The sequence below is a fragment of the Dama dama genome, chromosome 19 (assembly GCF_033118175.1).
Source record: "Dama dama isolate Ldn47 chromosome 19, ASM3311817v1, whole genome shotgun sequence".
NCBI classification, from domain to species: domain Eukaryota; kingdom Metazoa; phylum Chordata; class Mammalia; order Artiodactyla; family Cervidae; genus Dama; species Dama dama.
Window position 1 is genome coordinate 47,143,680 of NC_083699.1, and position 15,316 is coordinate 47,158,995.

General features: G+C 33.4%; 1 protein-coding gene across 7 annotated transcripts in view; it reads left to right on the forward strand.

Moving 5' to 3' along the window:
• DLG1 (discs large MAGUK scaffold protein 1) overlaps positions 1-15,316 on the forward strand; it is a 258,661-nt gene that overhangs the window by 85,786 nt on the left and 157,559 nt on the right. For all 7 annotated transcript variants that reach the window (XM_061166872.1, XM_061166871.1, XM_061166873.1 and 4 more), the window contains exon 5: positions 2,136-2,300. In XM_061166872.1, coding sequence (XP_061022855.1) covers positions 2,136-2,300 — 165 coding nt within the window. The remainder of the gene's footprint in view (positions 1-2,135; positions 2,301-15,316) is intronic.

Sequence of the window (15,316 nt, forward strand, 5' to 3'; positions counted from 1 at the left end):
ACCATGCTTTCAGTTCTTTTGGTTATATGCTCAGAATTGGAATTCTTGGGTCATATGGTAATCATATTTTAGGAACCACCATACTATTTTCTATGGTGGCTGTACCGTTTTACATTTCTACCAATAGTGCAAAGCGTTCTGATTTCTCTACAGCCTTACCAATGTTTGTTTTCTGTTTTTTTTTTAACCTGTTTTTTTTTTAATAATTCTTTTACTGAACTACAGTTGGCTTACAATGTTGTGTTAATTACTGCTGTACAGCAAAGAGATTCAGTTACAAATATGCATCCTTTCTTATATATGTACATATATATATTCTTTTCATTCTTTTCCATTATGGTTTGTCATAGAATATTAAATATATTTCATCTATTTCTCTGTGCTATATAGTAGAACCTTGGCTATTTTTTTAGTAGTAGCCATTCCAGTGATTGTCAGGTGCTACTTCGTAGTTTTGATTTGCATTTCTCTAATGATAGTCATGTTAAGCATCTTTTCATGTGCTTACTGCCTCTTTGTGTATCTTTTTTGGAGTTCTTTACCCATTTTTTAATTGAATTGTTTGTTTTTGTTGAATTTTAGAAGTTTTCTGTGTATTCTGGACATTAATCCCTTATCAGATATATGATTTTTAAATATTTTCTCCCATTTCCTTTCATTCTCTGGATAGAGTCATTTGATGCACAAAAATTTGTCAGTTTTATAAAATCAAATTCATCTGTTTTTCTCTTTTGTTGCTTCTGCCTTTGGTGTCATAGCCAAAAACTAATAGCCAAATGCAATGTCTTAAAGCTTTTCCTCTATTTTATTCTTTTAAGTCTTACATCTATGCCCTTGATCCACCTTGAGTTAATTATAGTATAGTATATATTACTTAATTGAGTAATTATAATATAGTATTTCGTAAGGGTCCAACTTCATCCTTTTATGTGTCATTATGTGATTTTTGCAGCACCATTTGTTGAAAAGATTGTCTTTCCCTACTGAATGGTCTTGGCATCCCTGTGAAAAATAGTTTGTGTGTGTGAGGGTCTTTTTCTGAATTCTGCTTCATTCCATTGGTCCATATGTCTGTCTTCATGCCAATAACAAACTGTTTTGATTACTGTAACTTTGTAGTAAGTTTTGAAATGAGAAAGAGTGAACCTTTCATCTTTGGTCTTTTTTTTTCATGGTTATTTTGGCTATTTGAATCCCTTTAGATCCAAATGAATTTTAGGATGGGTTTTTTAATTTCTATAAAAAAATGTCATTGGAGTTTTGATAGGAATTGGATTAAATTTGCAGTATTGCTTTAAGTAGTATTGACATATTACCAATATTAAATCTTCAACCTATGAATACAGGATGTGTTTCCACTTATTTATGTTGTCTTTAATTTTGTTCATCAATATTTTGTAGTTTTCATGGCCCAAGTCTTTCACCTTGTTGGTTGAGTTCATTCCTGGTTTTTTTTATGCTATTGTAAATAGAATTGTTTTCATAGTTTTCAGATTGTATGTGTATAGAAATACAACTGATTATGTGTAGAAATGCAGCTGATTTTTATGTGTCGACTTTGTAGGATACAGAGCAGTATCCCATTGCTTTGCTGTATTCAGTAGTTCTGACAGCTTTTTTGCTGAGTCTTTATTGATAGAAGATAGAGATAAATCAGCTTCTTCTTTCCAATTTGATACCTTTTATTTCTTCTTCTTGCCTTATTGTTCTGGCTACATCTTCCAGTACCACGTTGAACAGAGGTGGTAAAATTGATCCAAATTAAACACAATATACATCCAAGTTTTCCCCTGATGTTGCAAGCCTTCAGCATACTCAAGATTGCAGAATTATATCAGACAGATTATGCCTGTGCAGCTGTTACTTAGGTGGGGGCAACAGATTTCTGTTGTTTCTTAACTCTGCCATCTTCCCAGATTCTGAATTATTTTTAATAATCAGATAACTTTATTAAAATATTGGCATGACTTTAAAATGGAGAACCATTGTCTCAGACTTTCTGTATTAAACCATAAAATACACTTTTCATGTAGCTAAATATTATTATTTGGGTAGTTATGAAAATCATGATTTGAATCGAATTCATGTTGCTTTTCAGAGCTTTCTCATATTTAATAATACTTTGTGTTTTATAGAAATACCGGTATCAGGATGAAGATACACCTCCTCAAGAGCACATCTCTCCACAAATCACTAATGAGGTGATAGGTCCGGAATTGGTTCATGTCTCAGAGAAGAACCTGTCAGAAATTGAAAATGTCCATGGATTTGTTTCTCACTCTCATATTTCACCAGTAAAGGTAAGATAATAACTTAATTTTGTTGCTATGAGTTGTTACTTTTGTTATTAATGTCACACATGCTTAGAGGGAACTGTTCTTTCATGTATGATTTTCTGACCTTAGTTGTTTCTGGTTTCTATAGTTGTAAGAAATTTCATGTTACTAGCATTCTAAAGATATTTTAAAACTGTATTTTATAAATAAATTTTATGCATTGATATGATCTTGAAGCCCTAGAGTCCTCATGAAGGAAATAGGTATTATATTTCAAATACCCACAATGAAATATTTTTAAACTTGTAAAAAAATTAATTAGTAGGTTCAGAAAAAGAGCTTAACAGTATCTTTGAAGTCCAATATGTGGCTTTACCTGACACCATCACCTTGTTTCTTCCCTCAGGAATAACTACAGTCCTGGTTTCACATGTTTAGATTTCTAATCAATATATTCTTTCTTTGCCTGTGTTTGTTTTATATAATTGGAATTATACTATGTGTAATCTCAACTTGCATTTTTTGCTCAACATTATATTCTCAAAATTGATTATTTTCACTGCCCTAGAGTTTTCTATTTTATAAATATACTATAATTTACCTTATTTTTGATGGCTGCTATTTTCAGATTATTAGTAGTGTTAAAAATGTGGTTAAAATTGTAGGTTATATATAACATCTTTACAGATAACACCAGATTATTTTTCCAACTGGTTGTATAATTTATATTTTCAACAGCAGTATGTAACAGTTTAAATTGATCTATAGTCTCAGTATTTTCTCTTTTTTTGCCATTGTTTTGGGTTTGAAGTAGCATCTTACTGGGATTTTAGTGTACATTGCACTGTTTGATAATACTGATCATTTAGATTTCCTATTCTGTGACATACCTTCTCAAGAATTTTTTTCATTTTTGTATTGAATTTTTCTTTTTACTGATTTGTACAAGTTTACTATATATTCTGGATTCTAATCCTTTGTTCAGTTCAGTCGCTCAGTCGTGTCCGACTCTTTGCGACCCCATGAATCAGCACGCCAGGCCTCCCTGGTCCATCACTAACTCCCGGAGTCTACTCAAACCCATGTCCATCGAGTCAGTGATGCCATCCACCCATCTCATCCTCTGTCATCCCATTCTCCTCCTGCCCCCAATCCCTCCCAGCATCAGGGTCTTTTCCAATGAGTCAACTCTTCGCATGAGTTGGCCAAAGTACTGGAGTTTCAGCTTCAGCATCAGTCCTTCCAGTGAACACCCAGGACTGATCTCCTTTAGGATGGACTGGTTGGATCTCCTTGCAATCCTTTGTTAGTTGTATATATTTTATATAAGAGTCATTTCCTACTAATAAACCTTAAAGTAGGTTTTGTAATTCTCTTTGAGGGATGATTTCATATTACTGGTTAAAAAATTTAATGATTATATAGTATCACTAAGATTTTTAGTTAATAATTTTTCTGGGTATTTGTCCATTTCATATTTACTTTGAAATATTCTCAACATCCTATTATTTTTAATGTCTGCAGCATATTTAGGTGTAGCCCCCTTTTCATTCCTAGTATCATTTATTTATGCCTCTCCCCCCCCCACCGCCTTGATTATTCTTGCCAAAGAAGGGTCACTTTCAGAGAACCATGTCTTTTACTAGAAAACAGACTGGTGGTTGCCAAGGGAAGGGGGTTGGAGGAGGGATGGATTGGAAGGTTGGGACTAGGAGACGAAAGCTTTTCTATATAGAATGGATAAACAGAAAGGTCCTACTGTATAGCACAGAGAACTATATTCAGTATCCTATGATAAACCATAATGGAACGAGTATTAAAAATGTATATATAAAAATGTATATATATGTATAACTGAATCACTTGGTTGTACAGCAGTAATTAATACAACATTGTAGATCAACGATATACCTAAATAAGTAAATAAGAACATGTCTTTTTTTTTTTTTTTTTTTAGAACATGTCTTTTAAAAGAAATCTTCTCCTGTGCTCCTCCCCATGTGCTGCCACACCCACCCCCATTCGTATACACATATACATATATATACACACACATACATGCTTATGTACAAATATAAATGTGTGGATCACCTCCATATCAATCAAAGACTGTGTTTGGCAGAGGCAGTCTGATCTTCCCCTGGGAGGATAAATGAAAGTAAAGTACACAGGGGGAAAAAAATCAGTTGGTTATTAGTGACAGAGACAGTTTTCCTTCTGTTTTTTCCCCTTTCTCCTCTTACCAGTATTATTTTATTTTTCCTACTTTCCATGAGTTTATTCTGTTTGATTTTTTTTCCCCCTAGCTTCTCAATTTGGTTGCTTATTACATTATCAGCTTTTTCTAATGCTATTTGAATTTGTAAATTTCCCTTTAAATAGCACTTTATCTGTAACCTACAGGTTTAATATGCAATGTTTATCATCATTCAAGCTTTTTATTTCCATTATGATTTTTTCTTTGCCCCATGAGTTGTTTAAAAATATTTTAATTGCATTGCATGCATGCTTAGTTGTGTCTGACTCTTTGCCACCTTATGGACTGTAGTCAGCCAGTCTCCTCTGTCCATGTAATTTTCCAGGCAAGAATACTGGAGTAGGTTGCCAGTTTCTACTCCATGAGTAGATGTGTATAGGGCCATGCTGTGTATAGGGCCACCCAAGATGGACAGGTCATGGTGGAGAGTTCTGACAAAATGTGGTCCACTGGAGAAGGGAATGGCAAACCACTTCAGTATTCTTGCCTTGAGAACACCATGAACAGTGTGAAAAGTTTGACAGAGGTTTATTTAAAAAAGTATGCTATGGAGCTTAAAATTTCCTTTACTTTTAGTTATAAACCACACCTTTTTTATATTTTATCTTTTCTGAAATTGGCTTACATCTTATAGTTTGCTGGTTATACTATTGCCATAGTGAAGTGGCAGTTTGAGTATTTGTATGCAAATCTTTGACAAATTTTGGTTAAAATCAAGAAAGTACTAGTCTCAAAGCATCTTAGTGTACTATGGTAATAATTTCAGCTGGTCTCATCTATCAGTCTGAATCTATCAGTCCTTATATGCCATTATCTTGCTGTTTCTCATTTTGTTTTCTTGTATAAGATATTAACAGCATCAGTCTCTGAAATAGTTATAGATAAACTTCTGGTGCAGTTAGGTAGAGAAATTGGATATCGTCATTGTATTCTCCGTTTTTCTTGCTGGCTCTCTTGATTTATATCTGGGAACTGATAAGGATTTTCTTTACCAGCAGAAGAAATTATCTAACTTCTCTTTCACCTGTTTCTGAGTCATACTTTACATCTTACTGTTTTTAATGACAGTTTTTTTTTTCCTATTATAAACTTGTTTTACACGTTTTCTCATGTTAAATTTTTTTTTAAAAACCTGATACATAATATTACATAGTATATTTGTACTTTGATTTGATGAACACTTTTGGTGTTCACTGTTATTTCCATTTTTACTAGGTTTCATAAAGAAGGCTGCAGTGAATCATCTTGGGGCATCTAAAGTATGTTTAGGTTGTTTTCTTAGAATGGTTTTCTAGAAGTCAAATTTCTGGGTCAGAAATTTTGATAGACTGCATTTTTGAGAGACTATTTTCTGATACATTTGTAATTTGAGAATTATTAAAACTGCATCATTTGGGGTATTTCTTCCTGCTTCTCCTGTCTTATGCATAGATTAAAATTTGAGGAGAAAGCATAGAACTGGGGTAGTATAATAGCAAAATGGTTAAGGTTACTTTGTGTTAGAAAACCAAATTTTTAAAAAACAGCCTTGTTTTGACATAAGGCAAGTTTTAATTTTTTAAAAATTTTACAAATAGCTGCAAATGTTTTAGGAAGCTTAATAATGAAGTATATTTTATTTAAAATAAATATAAGATTACCAGATTAGCAGTCTTTTTTTTTTTTTTTTAAATAAAGCTAATATAAAGAGCTTCTCAACTTTTATAGTATTGTGGTTGGAATGAAGCAAGTAACACTGTACTATACATAGAGCTCAGTATATGAATTATTATTTTTTTAATTTGAAAAGTTACCTTTGAATAGTAGCGATTTGCTGAGTAGAATGTAAATTAGGCACTACTTTTGTTGTTCACAATTCTTATGAATGTTAATAGAAAAATAAGATTAATAGATGATTGCTTTAAAAATCAACTTAGAATATTAGTTTTGTTTATTAAATAACATGCATTTAGCATTTATTAAACATCTGTGCTGGTAAGTTTGTTAAACTTCAATGATTGGTATTTCTTATGGAGAGATATTATAACATGGTATGATGTAACATGAAAAAGAGAGAAATTAAATTCTTGAAGTATTCCAAAAAAGAAAGTTGACATTTGGACAAGTGCTGAAGGATGTGTACAAGATGCCAATTCAGAGAAGACAGTTACTGGAGAAAATAAGTACAGTGGGAGGATGATTGTCTGAGGAAACTGTAAAAATGCAGGGAAGTTCATGAACTATAGCTCATGTTTAGGATGGTTCTTAAGAAATGAGGACAAGGTAAGAAGGACCTGGATCCTGAGCTGATGAGTGGCCCTATGAAGGTTTTGCCACCATGAAACATGCTGTGAAATAATCTATCACGGTGTTGTAGTGCTAATGCTGATTCTCTTTACTGAAGTAATGAATGAAGTAAGATAGTGATTGAAAGTTACTTAATTCAGTTATTAGCATAAAACATAAAAGTATGATTTGGACTTCCCTGGCAGTCCAGTGGTTTAGACTGTGCTTCCACTGCAGGTGGCATGGGTTTAATCCCTGCTTGGGGAACTAAGATGCCATTTGGTGTGGCCAAAAAAAAAGGTGATTATTTTTAAAAAGAAATTGTGATTTAGGACTCTAAAAGGGAAGTTTCTTGCCAGTGCTAAATAGTTTCAAGAAAGAAGTCGGCAACATAATGTAGAAAAATCCTAACCTGAAGGGTATGGACATAGTGGGTAGATTTTTGTGGTATATGAGAATCTTTAAAGTAAGGTTAGATTTTAAACAGTTCTAAATATAGTCATATATATGATAAGAACAGTGTTTAAGATTCTTTAAACTGAAAATGATCTAAGAATTAGGGAAAATGGCCAGAACTTTAAATCGAACAAGTAAAATCTCAGCCTTTTTCAAAATAGACTTAAATCTAGATGGAGTGACAAGGGTGAGATGGCTTAGTATAAGATGTTACAATGGTCATTGGATAAATAAAAGAGTTCATGTTTTGATTTTGTCTACAGTGACAAGGAAAATTTTTTTTATATGCAAAGTAAATGTAGTTGAGGGACTTGAAATTGAAGACAGAACAGGGTATGTGAACAGATAATTATTTTAAATAAGTATATCTTCTAGCCTGGAAGCATTTAATCCAGTAGTACTAATACTATCAAATGAAATCACCAGCAGCAGTTGGTAGTTTTTTTAATATAATGAGAAACAGGGTAGCAGAAGAATGGATATAAGCAAACATGTGCCTGTTGAACTAAAGGCTACAGGAATAGAATCTTTCCCACTTTGAGTACATACTGAGTACTTTTTGAAATCAACTTTGTTTTCACAACTCCAGAGCATCTTAAAATATTGTTGAATTTTATCTTTCTTGGATGACTCTGGTGTACAAAGTTGAACACATAGTTTGCATACAATATGACCACTAGATGGCGCTCATACAGAAGGAATTTGTGTATAAATGAACAAATCTGTTATCAAACTTCTTAGTTTAATCTTTTCTTAACTTAGCACACCTGCATGTTTTAAAATTTAGTAAGCCATATTATAAGGATAAAAAGGTAAGGAAAATGTTGTGTTGCATTTATAGTATTGTTGACTTTGTGGTTACTTAGTAATTTTTTTTTCTAGTATTTTAGAGGTTCAGTATTGTTTTTCCTCTTATCCTTCAACCTTTTAAAAATTTTCACCAAGATTATTTAATCATTGCCTTTGTTACTATATCTTAAAGTCTTCTGTGTTTATTTGCGCGTTTTGAAATGTATACAAGTAATTGAGGGCCTACCCTGTATAAATTTTTGAACTGTCTTTACTTCCATTTAATGTTATAAAATAAACATTTCTCACAGTCATAAATTTTTCATGATCATATTTAAAGCATGTAAAAATCTACTAAATGGATATACTTTGTTAATTATGCTTTCTGCTATTGTGTATGTGTGTGTGTGTGCCCGCGCGCACATGTGCACACTCAGTGATCTCCAACTGTTTGCAACTCTATGGACTAGCCCTCTAGGCTCCTCTGTCCATGGAATTTTCCATGCAGGAATACTGGAGTGGGTTGCCATTTCCTCCTCCAGGGGATTTTCCGAACCCAGAGGTCGAACTTTCCTGCGTTGGCAGGTGGATTCTTTACCATTGCACCACCTGGGAAGCCTCCTCCTCTCGTTTAGAGTTCTGCTGTAGATACTATTATCATTCTTTGAAAAAGAAAGATTAAGCTGTACAGAAAAAAAGAATATTAGGTGTGGAGTATAGCTCAGTGTTAGAGAATTTGACTGCAAAAATAAAATGTTAATTCTTCATATATCATAGTAAAATCTTAATAGTGTTCTCTTTGGTGATTTAAACATTGTGTGGTATTTTTTAAAATATGCTATTTTAAATAGACTTTTCAAGTTCTATAATTAAAATTTTGTTTTAATGGAATAGAGTATCATTTGGCTTTGCCACATGGGTAGGGTTATTTTAAAGCAGAGATCATTGAGGAATTAGGTGCCCTCTGCTTCCCAATCAGATTGTATGAAACCAATTGTGAGTTAGGTACATACACGGTTTTGTGTGAGGATGTTGACTATGGGCAATCGATGAGCTGGTACTAAATTTCTGTAGCTCGGTAATGGGACATTTTCATAAAGAAACCTGTCTCAAAACTCAAAGATTTTTATGTCATTGGATTTGCATAGGAAATTTATATATTGAGAAGTATTTCTCATCCTGTGTATGGGATGGAGTATTCTGTCAGCTTTTAATTGTTCCCTAGCCCTTTGGCTCTCTGGCATAAGAAATTATTGTATATGAATGACTGTGTTGATACTGTTTTCAACTTGGGCAGGATATTTGCATTCAACATTTGTTTTCAATGTCCTCATCTTTACCAACCCAGGGTAACAGAATCTATATAAAATCTAGGTTTCCACCCTAGTTTTCCATCATGTATGGGTCAAGACACACATTTAGGAGCCAAACCAATTACTAGAGCATTTGTATAAACCACACTAATTGGGCTTCCAGGGGGCGCTAGTGGTAGAGAGTCTGACTGCCAGTGCAGGAGACACAAGAAACACAAGTTTGATCCCTGGAGATTGGGAAGATCCCCTGGAGAAAGAAAATGGCAATCCACTCCAGTATTCTTGCCTGAAAAATTCCATGGAGAAGAGGAGCCTGGCAGGCTATAGTTCATGTGGTCAGAAAGAGTCTCACTTGTCTGAGCACACAGCCAGTTACTAGAGCATTTGTATAAACCACATTGATCAGTACCTGGTCCATGGTAAGACTTTTTAGGTTTTTTGTTGTTGTTTTTTTTTTTTTAGAGAGTATTCTTAGTTCTTTGTCTACCCTTAGTGTTTGCTCTATTCTCCTACCCCCAAATAGGTAAGACCAGTCTGTGTATGGCCATAAAACTGCCAGCAATTGTTTGTGGAGTCCTTGGGAAGAAGCAAATTTTGCTATAATCTGTCACAAATCATCTTCCAGTAGTCCCACATGACTGTCAACCCTTTTGGGTCATGTGTTTGTATCTTAGAGGTGGAATCATAGAGACAGTGTTTGCATCTTTTCTTGCCAAATCAGGATTTGTAGTAGACCTAGAAGTTGTTGTTTGCCAGTTCTACATTCCAGTAGGCTGCATTTAGTTGGTGCTGGTAAGCAAAAGTAAGCAAGATTTTGTAGAGCTGCATCTGAAAAAAATATTCATCCCATGAGGTTGGGAATTATGATACGGTTATATCAACTTTAAAATTACTCAGCTAGTAAATTTTGAAGTAGCATTTTTATTCACATATTGTTTATGATGGCAGTATATTGTGTTATATACTAATGTAGCAAAGTATTAAGAGGACAGATTTAAGAATTTGTAGTTCTCAAACTTGAGGGTGCTTATTTAGGGGGCTATTTAAAAATGAAAATTCTCAGATCTCCCTTACTTCTAAAAATTCTGATAGGGAGAGGATACCAGTCTGCATTTTTTTTTAAACAAGTACCCTAGGTGATCCTGAGATGGACTGCTGTGTGGAGAAATACAGACCTAGATATTAGATGTTAGAAAGTATCTGTTTAACAAACAGTTATTTTGTGAACCAGAGTATTATTTATGTAGTATTACAAAAAATATGTTTTATTGGCTATAAAATAAAAAATTTAACCTTTCTTTTTGTATTTTTACAAATTCATAACTTGATAACCTTAATGTTTATAACATATACGAGAGGGATGATGCTGATAACAACGCTTTTTTATCACAGAAGTACCAGAAGCCAAATACTTATTTTGCTAATTTTTCTGTTTCTGTCATTAAACTCAATTAATCAAAGCACTTAAGACCAATATATTACATAAAATGATCAGGTTACATTCCAAATGGATTTCTCTGTATCGTTAGATCCTCAGAGTTTAATGTAGATGGTACCTTTTAAAACCTTAGTGCTATTTAATGTAAGTGCCTTCCCGATGTAGAAATTTAATCTGAATGAAAAAGACTCCTTTAGTAAAATTGTTTTAAACAATTAGAAGTGTTGGCAGAGAGAATCTTCTTGTATTTTTAAATTCAGTTCATATTTATAATTTATTTAAGCAGTGAAGATGCCATTGGATTTTACTTCAGACTGTGATTGAACTTGGTAATCCAGGGTTTCTCCACCCAGTGCATTAAATCAGGCAGCCCCAAAGGGTCTTGGTAGTCCAGTGTTTATAACATCCTTCTTTACCTGCTAATCGAGCTCACTTCCTGGATTTCAGTCCGTCTAGTTATCAGCTAACAAAAGAACAGCTTTTGGTTCCTGCAGACGCTGGTGAAAAAATAATCATGAGAAAGAAATCCACCTTATGCCGTCTTTTTTGCTTACAAATATAAACTCAGCCATCATACAGCTAACAACAGGTACAGAGGAAAGATGCAAGCTCTTTCATGGGAAGAAATTACAGAGAAAATGAGCATCCTTTCTCAAGGTTTTTATTTTCCCTGATCTACAAGTGATGCTGCTGTAATTCTAGCTGCAGTTTTTACCGATCATTCACCACTCAGCAGCTGGTAGAGAAGTAAGACTGCTTGGCAACCACCTGCAGGGCTGCAGAGATGAATTACATTTTCGGGAACAACACACTTCTATACTCTCGCGCCAGTCGAGGAGGCAATACTAGCTCTAGCCATGGCTCAGTAGGCCCAAAGCAGAAACACTGGGCAAAAAAGGGCTCATCAGATGAACTGCAAGCTGAGCCAGAACCTTCACGCTGGCAGCAGATAGTTGCATTTTTCACTCGAAGACACAGCTTTATTGACTGCATCTCGGTAGCCACCAGCTCCACCCAGGTAACATACCACTTGTTGAAATTATTTTCAGTATATTTTGGTTCGTGTTGCTTTGCAGAAATGTATTAGTATAGATTTCTTGTTATTAAAACATAATCTTATGCACTGAAACCCTGGGTGCGCAGAAATGTGTGTTTTCAGTCCATCTATGCAGGTCTTTAGCACAAAAGGGGAAAGAAAAATATTTTCCCTTTTGCTCTTATGTAATGCCAAACAAAACAGTCTCAGATTCTGTTGAATGACTTCTCTAAAAATATAAAGCCATTCATACATAAATTAAAATAAGCGTTAATAATGCTTGTCTCCAAAAAAATAATGCTTGTCTCCTTATTTTCAGACTGTGTTAAATGCTGTAAAGTATGATGTCTGACAAAAGAAGATATCCGTTTGTTTAGTTTTTATATGTCATTAAATAACCTCAGGGAGATTGTTACAGTGAATAAGCAAGATAATTTGAAGTATTTTTATTTTCTAGTGTTTTGAAAATAGATTAAATTGAATACAGTTGGCCATTATTATACATGCTAATATCTTATAGTATGGCTTATTCAAGGGATTTAATGAATCCTTCCATTTCTATAAATATATTACCTAGGGTTAATTTGAGAGCAGTAAACTTGCATAATTACATGATGATAATATTTTATCATATATTCAGTTGACAGGTCAAGGAGCTGAGCAAACACTAAAAAGCCCAAATTTTAAAAAGATGATATAAAACAACTTTTTGAGGAGTATTAAAAATGTAAGGAAAATATAAAGTTAATAATTTGAGTGAAATACCTATTATTTGGTATTAAAGGAGGATTTGGGGAATATTTTTATTTTAAAACATGTTTTTAGTAGACATTCATTCACCTCTAGTAAAAATGAAAGCATAACAATTAGTCTAATTTAAAAACAAGATGAGAATGCTGTCGTCCTTTGACATCAATCATACTTAAATTAAAATGTAGACACATACCTTAGGGCCTTTAAAAAAAAATTTCCTTTAATTGAAAACCATCTTTTAAAAAAAGAATTAGAAGCAGCACAGTAAGTTTAAGTAACTGTCAAAGCTTCTTGGTTTTGGTTTTAGAATTGTCTTTCAATAATTTTTATTTTAAAATAATCTTAAATTTCTTAAGTAAAAATATTGTACTTGTTTTCCTTACATTTTTGGGAGAGATGAAATTCCTTGGGTAGGGAGAGTCCTTAATAGTTTATAAGTAGGCAGTGAAGTTACTTATAATAAAAACTTAAGAGGCAGTGATTCATTTAACCCTTAGATTGACTTCTGCCCCAAGAATTTAACTAACTTAATTTTAACTGCAATTACGTATACCAAAAAGGGACACAGGGGCTAAAGCTTGGCATTGTTATTCATTGTGGATTAATATTACGTGATGTTTCCATTGTCAATGAGAAAGTTATGCTAAAAACTTCAAATACACACTGCTATATGTGTATATGCACAGACACAACCATTGATATATAATTCATCTTATAAAGGACATACAAAAACAACCAAATAGTTTACATATAAAGCTATTGAAACCACACAATTACATTATAGTTACCTAGGAGTTGGGCCATAAAGTTACTATGGCATTGCACTAAAATAGGATTTTAATGAAAACTCTATTTGCAGTTGATCCTACAAAGCCATTTAAAATTTTATCTTCCTCCCATTTGGTTCATATCACTTAATGTATACTGACAAATGATTTATTTTTATTTCTGTCAGCCCTCTTTCTGTTACTTATTTTGTCTTTTTCATTACCTTTGTATTTCGTATCTGTAAATGTAGACTTTAGGTCAGAGTTTTAGCTTTTATTTCTCCAGCTCTGGAGTACCAACATATCATTTTTCGTTCTGTGTTGTTTTCCTCACTGATGAGTTGGATATTTTGTATGTCAAAGTCTTTTGTCATAACTCACTGAAATTCATTTTACAAGATGAAATGTAATAGTACTGAGAATGAATGTGAGGCCTATTTAGATGTTAGTTAATCCTATGGTACACTTTTATGTTTCATTTACTGACTCATGTCTAGAAGTTTTATTTTTTAGCACCAGGGGATTTTTATATTGTTAAAAACAAAGTAGATTAATGAAATTTTGTAATTTACTGAGCATATGCTATATACCTATGAATATACATGTACGATAGTGTTTTGTTTTATCATTATAAATAGCAACAGTGATTACCAGGTCTCCTGTTTCACTATTGTCAGAAATATTCTTTTCTAAGATTTGATAGGAAGATCAACTTTGATTCTAATTCCTTATAACTATGATGTATGGGACTTTTAGCATTCTGGAGAGTTGTTATTAAATGCAGTTTTACTAATTTGAAAGTAATTACTCTGATCTAATATCCCACCAAATGTCCTCTATAAATAGAAAACTTACAAATTCACTTAAATTGCTCATCTGTTTAAGATATTTGTGTTTACAACTATGATTTTGTGTCAGATTCTACTATAACATGTGGAACTTAGTAGAAAAATCATTAATAATTTTTAAGTGTTAGGAAAGCCAAGTGATTGTAGACTTCTGCAAGACTCTGCCTCAGCTTCTCAGATGGGGCTTGCCATGAAGTTGGTGCTCAGTAAATGTTTATGGAATTGACTGATTAATTAGTTTTCATTTCTCTCACTTAACACCTTGTTATCTCATGGCCTTCCAAAATATGACACCTAATCTGAAACCTCTTGGGTATCTATATTTATTGGATTCACTCTATTGCCGTCATAAATGCCTTTGATTCTTCACTGTAGCCCATCTCTTTCTCACGTCCCTTTTCTTCTCCTCTTCACTTCAGATTTTCTTCAAGCTACACAAACCCCCCATCATTTCCTCAGCCCTTTGAATCTTTACCCAGTGATGATAACCATACAGTTTGTAAATTGTCACTAATGTCTGTCATTTGGCTGTATCCCAAAAATTTACATTGTGAATTTTTTTTTAATGTTAAGCTGAGTTTCTTGTGCATTATTTTACTTTGGTGTAAGTTTTTCTATTTTGAGCTCCATTACTACTTATGTTCTTAATTTTGTTTAGTCACTATAGAAAATGTGGGATACTCATTGTCGAACCCTCCTCAGTTCCTCATCGCCGAACCCTCCTCAGTTCCTCATCGCAGCCTTCTTTCTGTTTTTGTATTTACAATCCTTTGATGTCTGTTTGCCCTGTCCTATTTAGTGTATGCAACTCTGTTCCAATCCGGGACCAGTTTTTATATTCAGCAAGGCTTTAAAGAATTCTGGCATAGTACTTCTAGACTTTGCTACTTGATTATTTCCTAAGTAAAAGCTTTTATCTACTTGGTGATGTCAGTGTTTATTAATGAAAATTGTAGCCGTGTGAGCTTTGAACAGCTGTAATGTGGTAGATCACTTCAAGTGTATATTTAGCAACTGTTCCCATATTTTGAATTACTTCAGAATCCCTAATGTGGATCATTAGAAATGTTCAAAAAGAATTTCCTACCTCCCCCAGACAATTGACATGCCAAATTAAG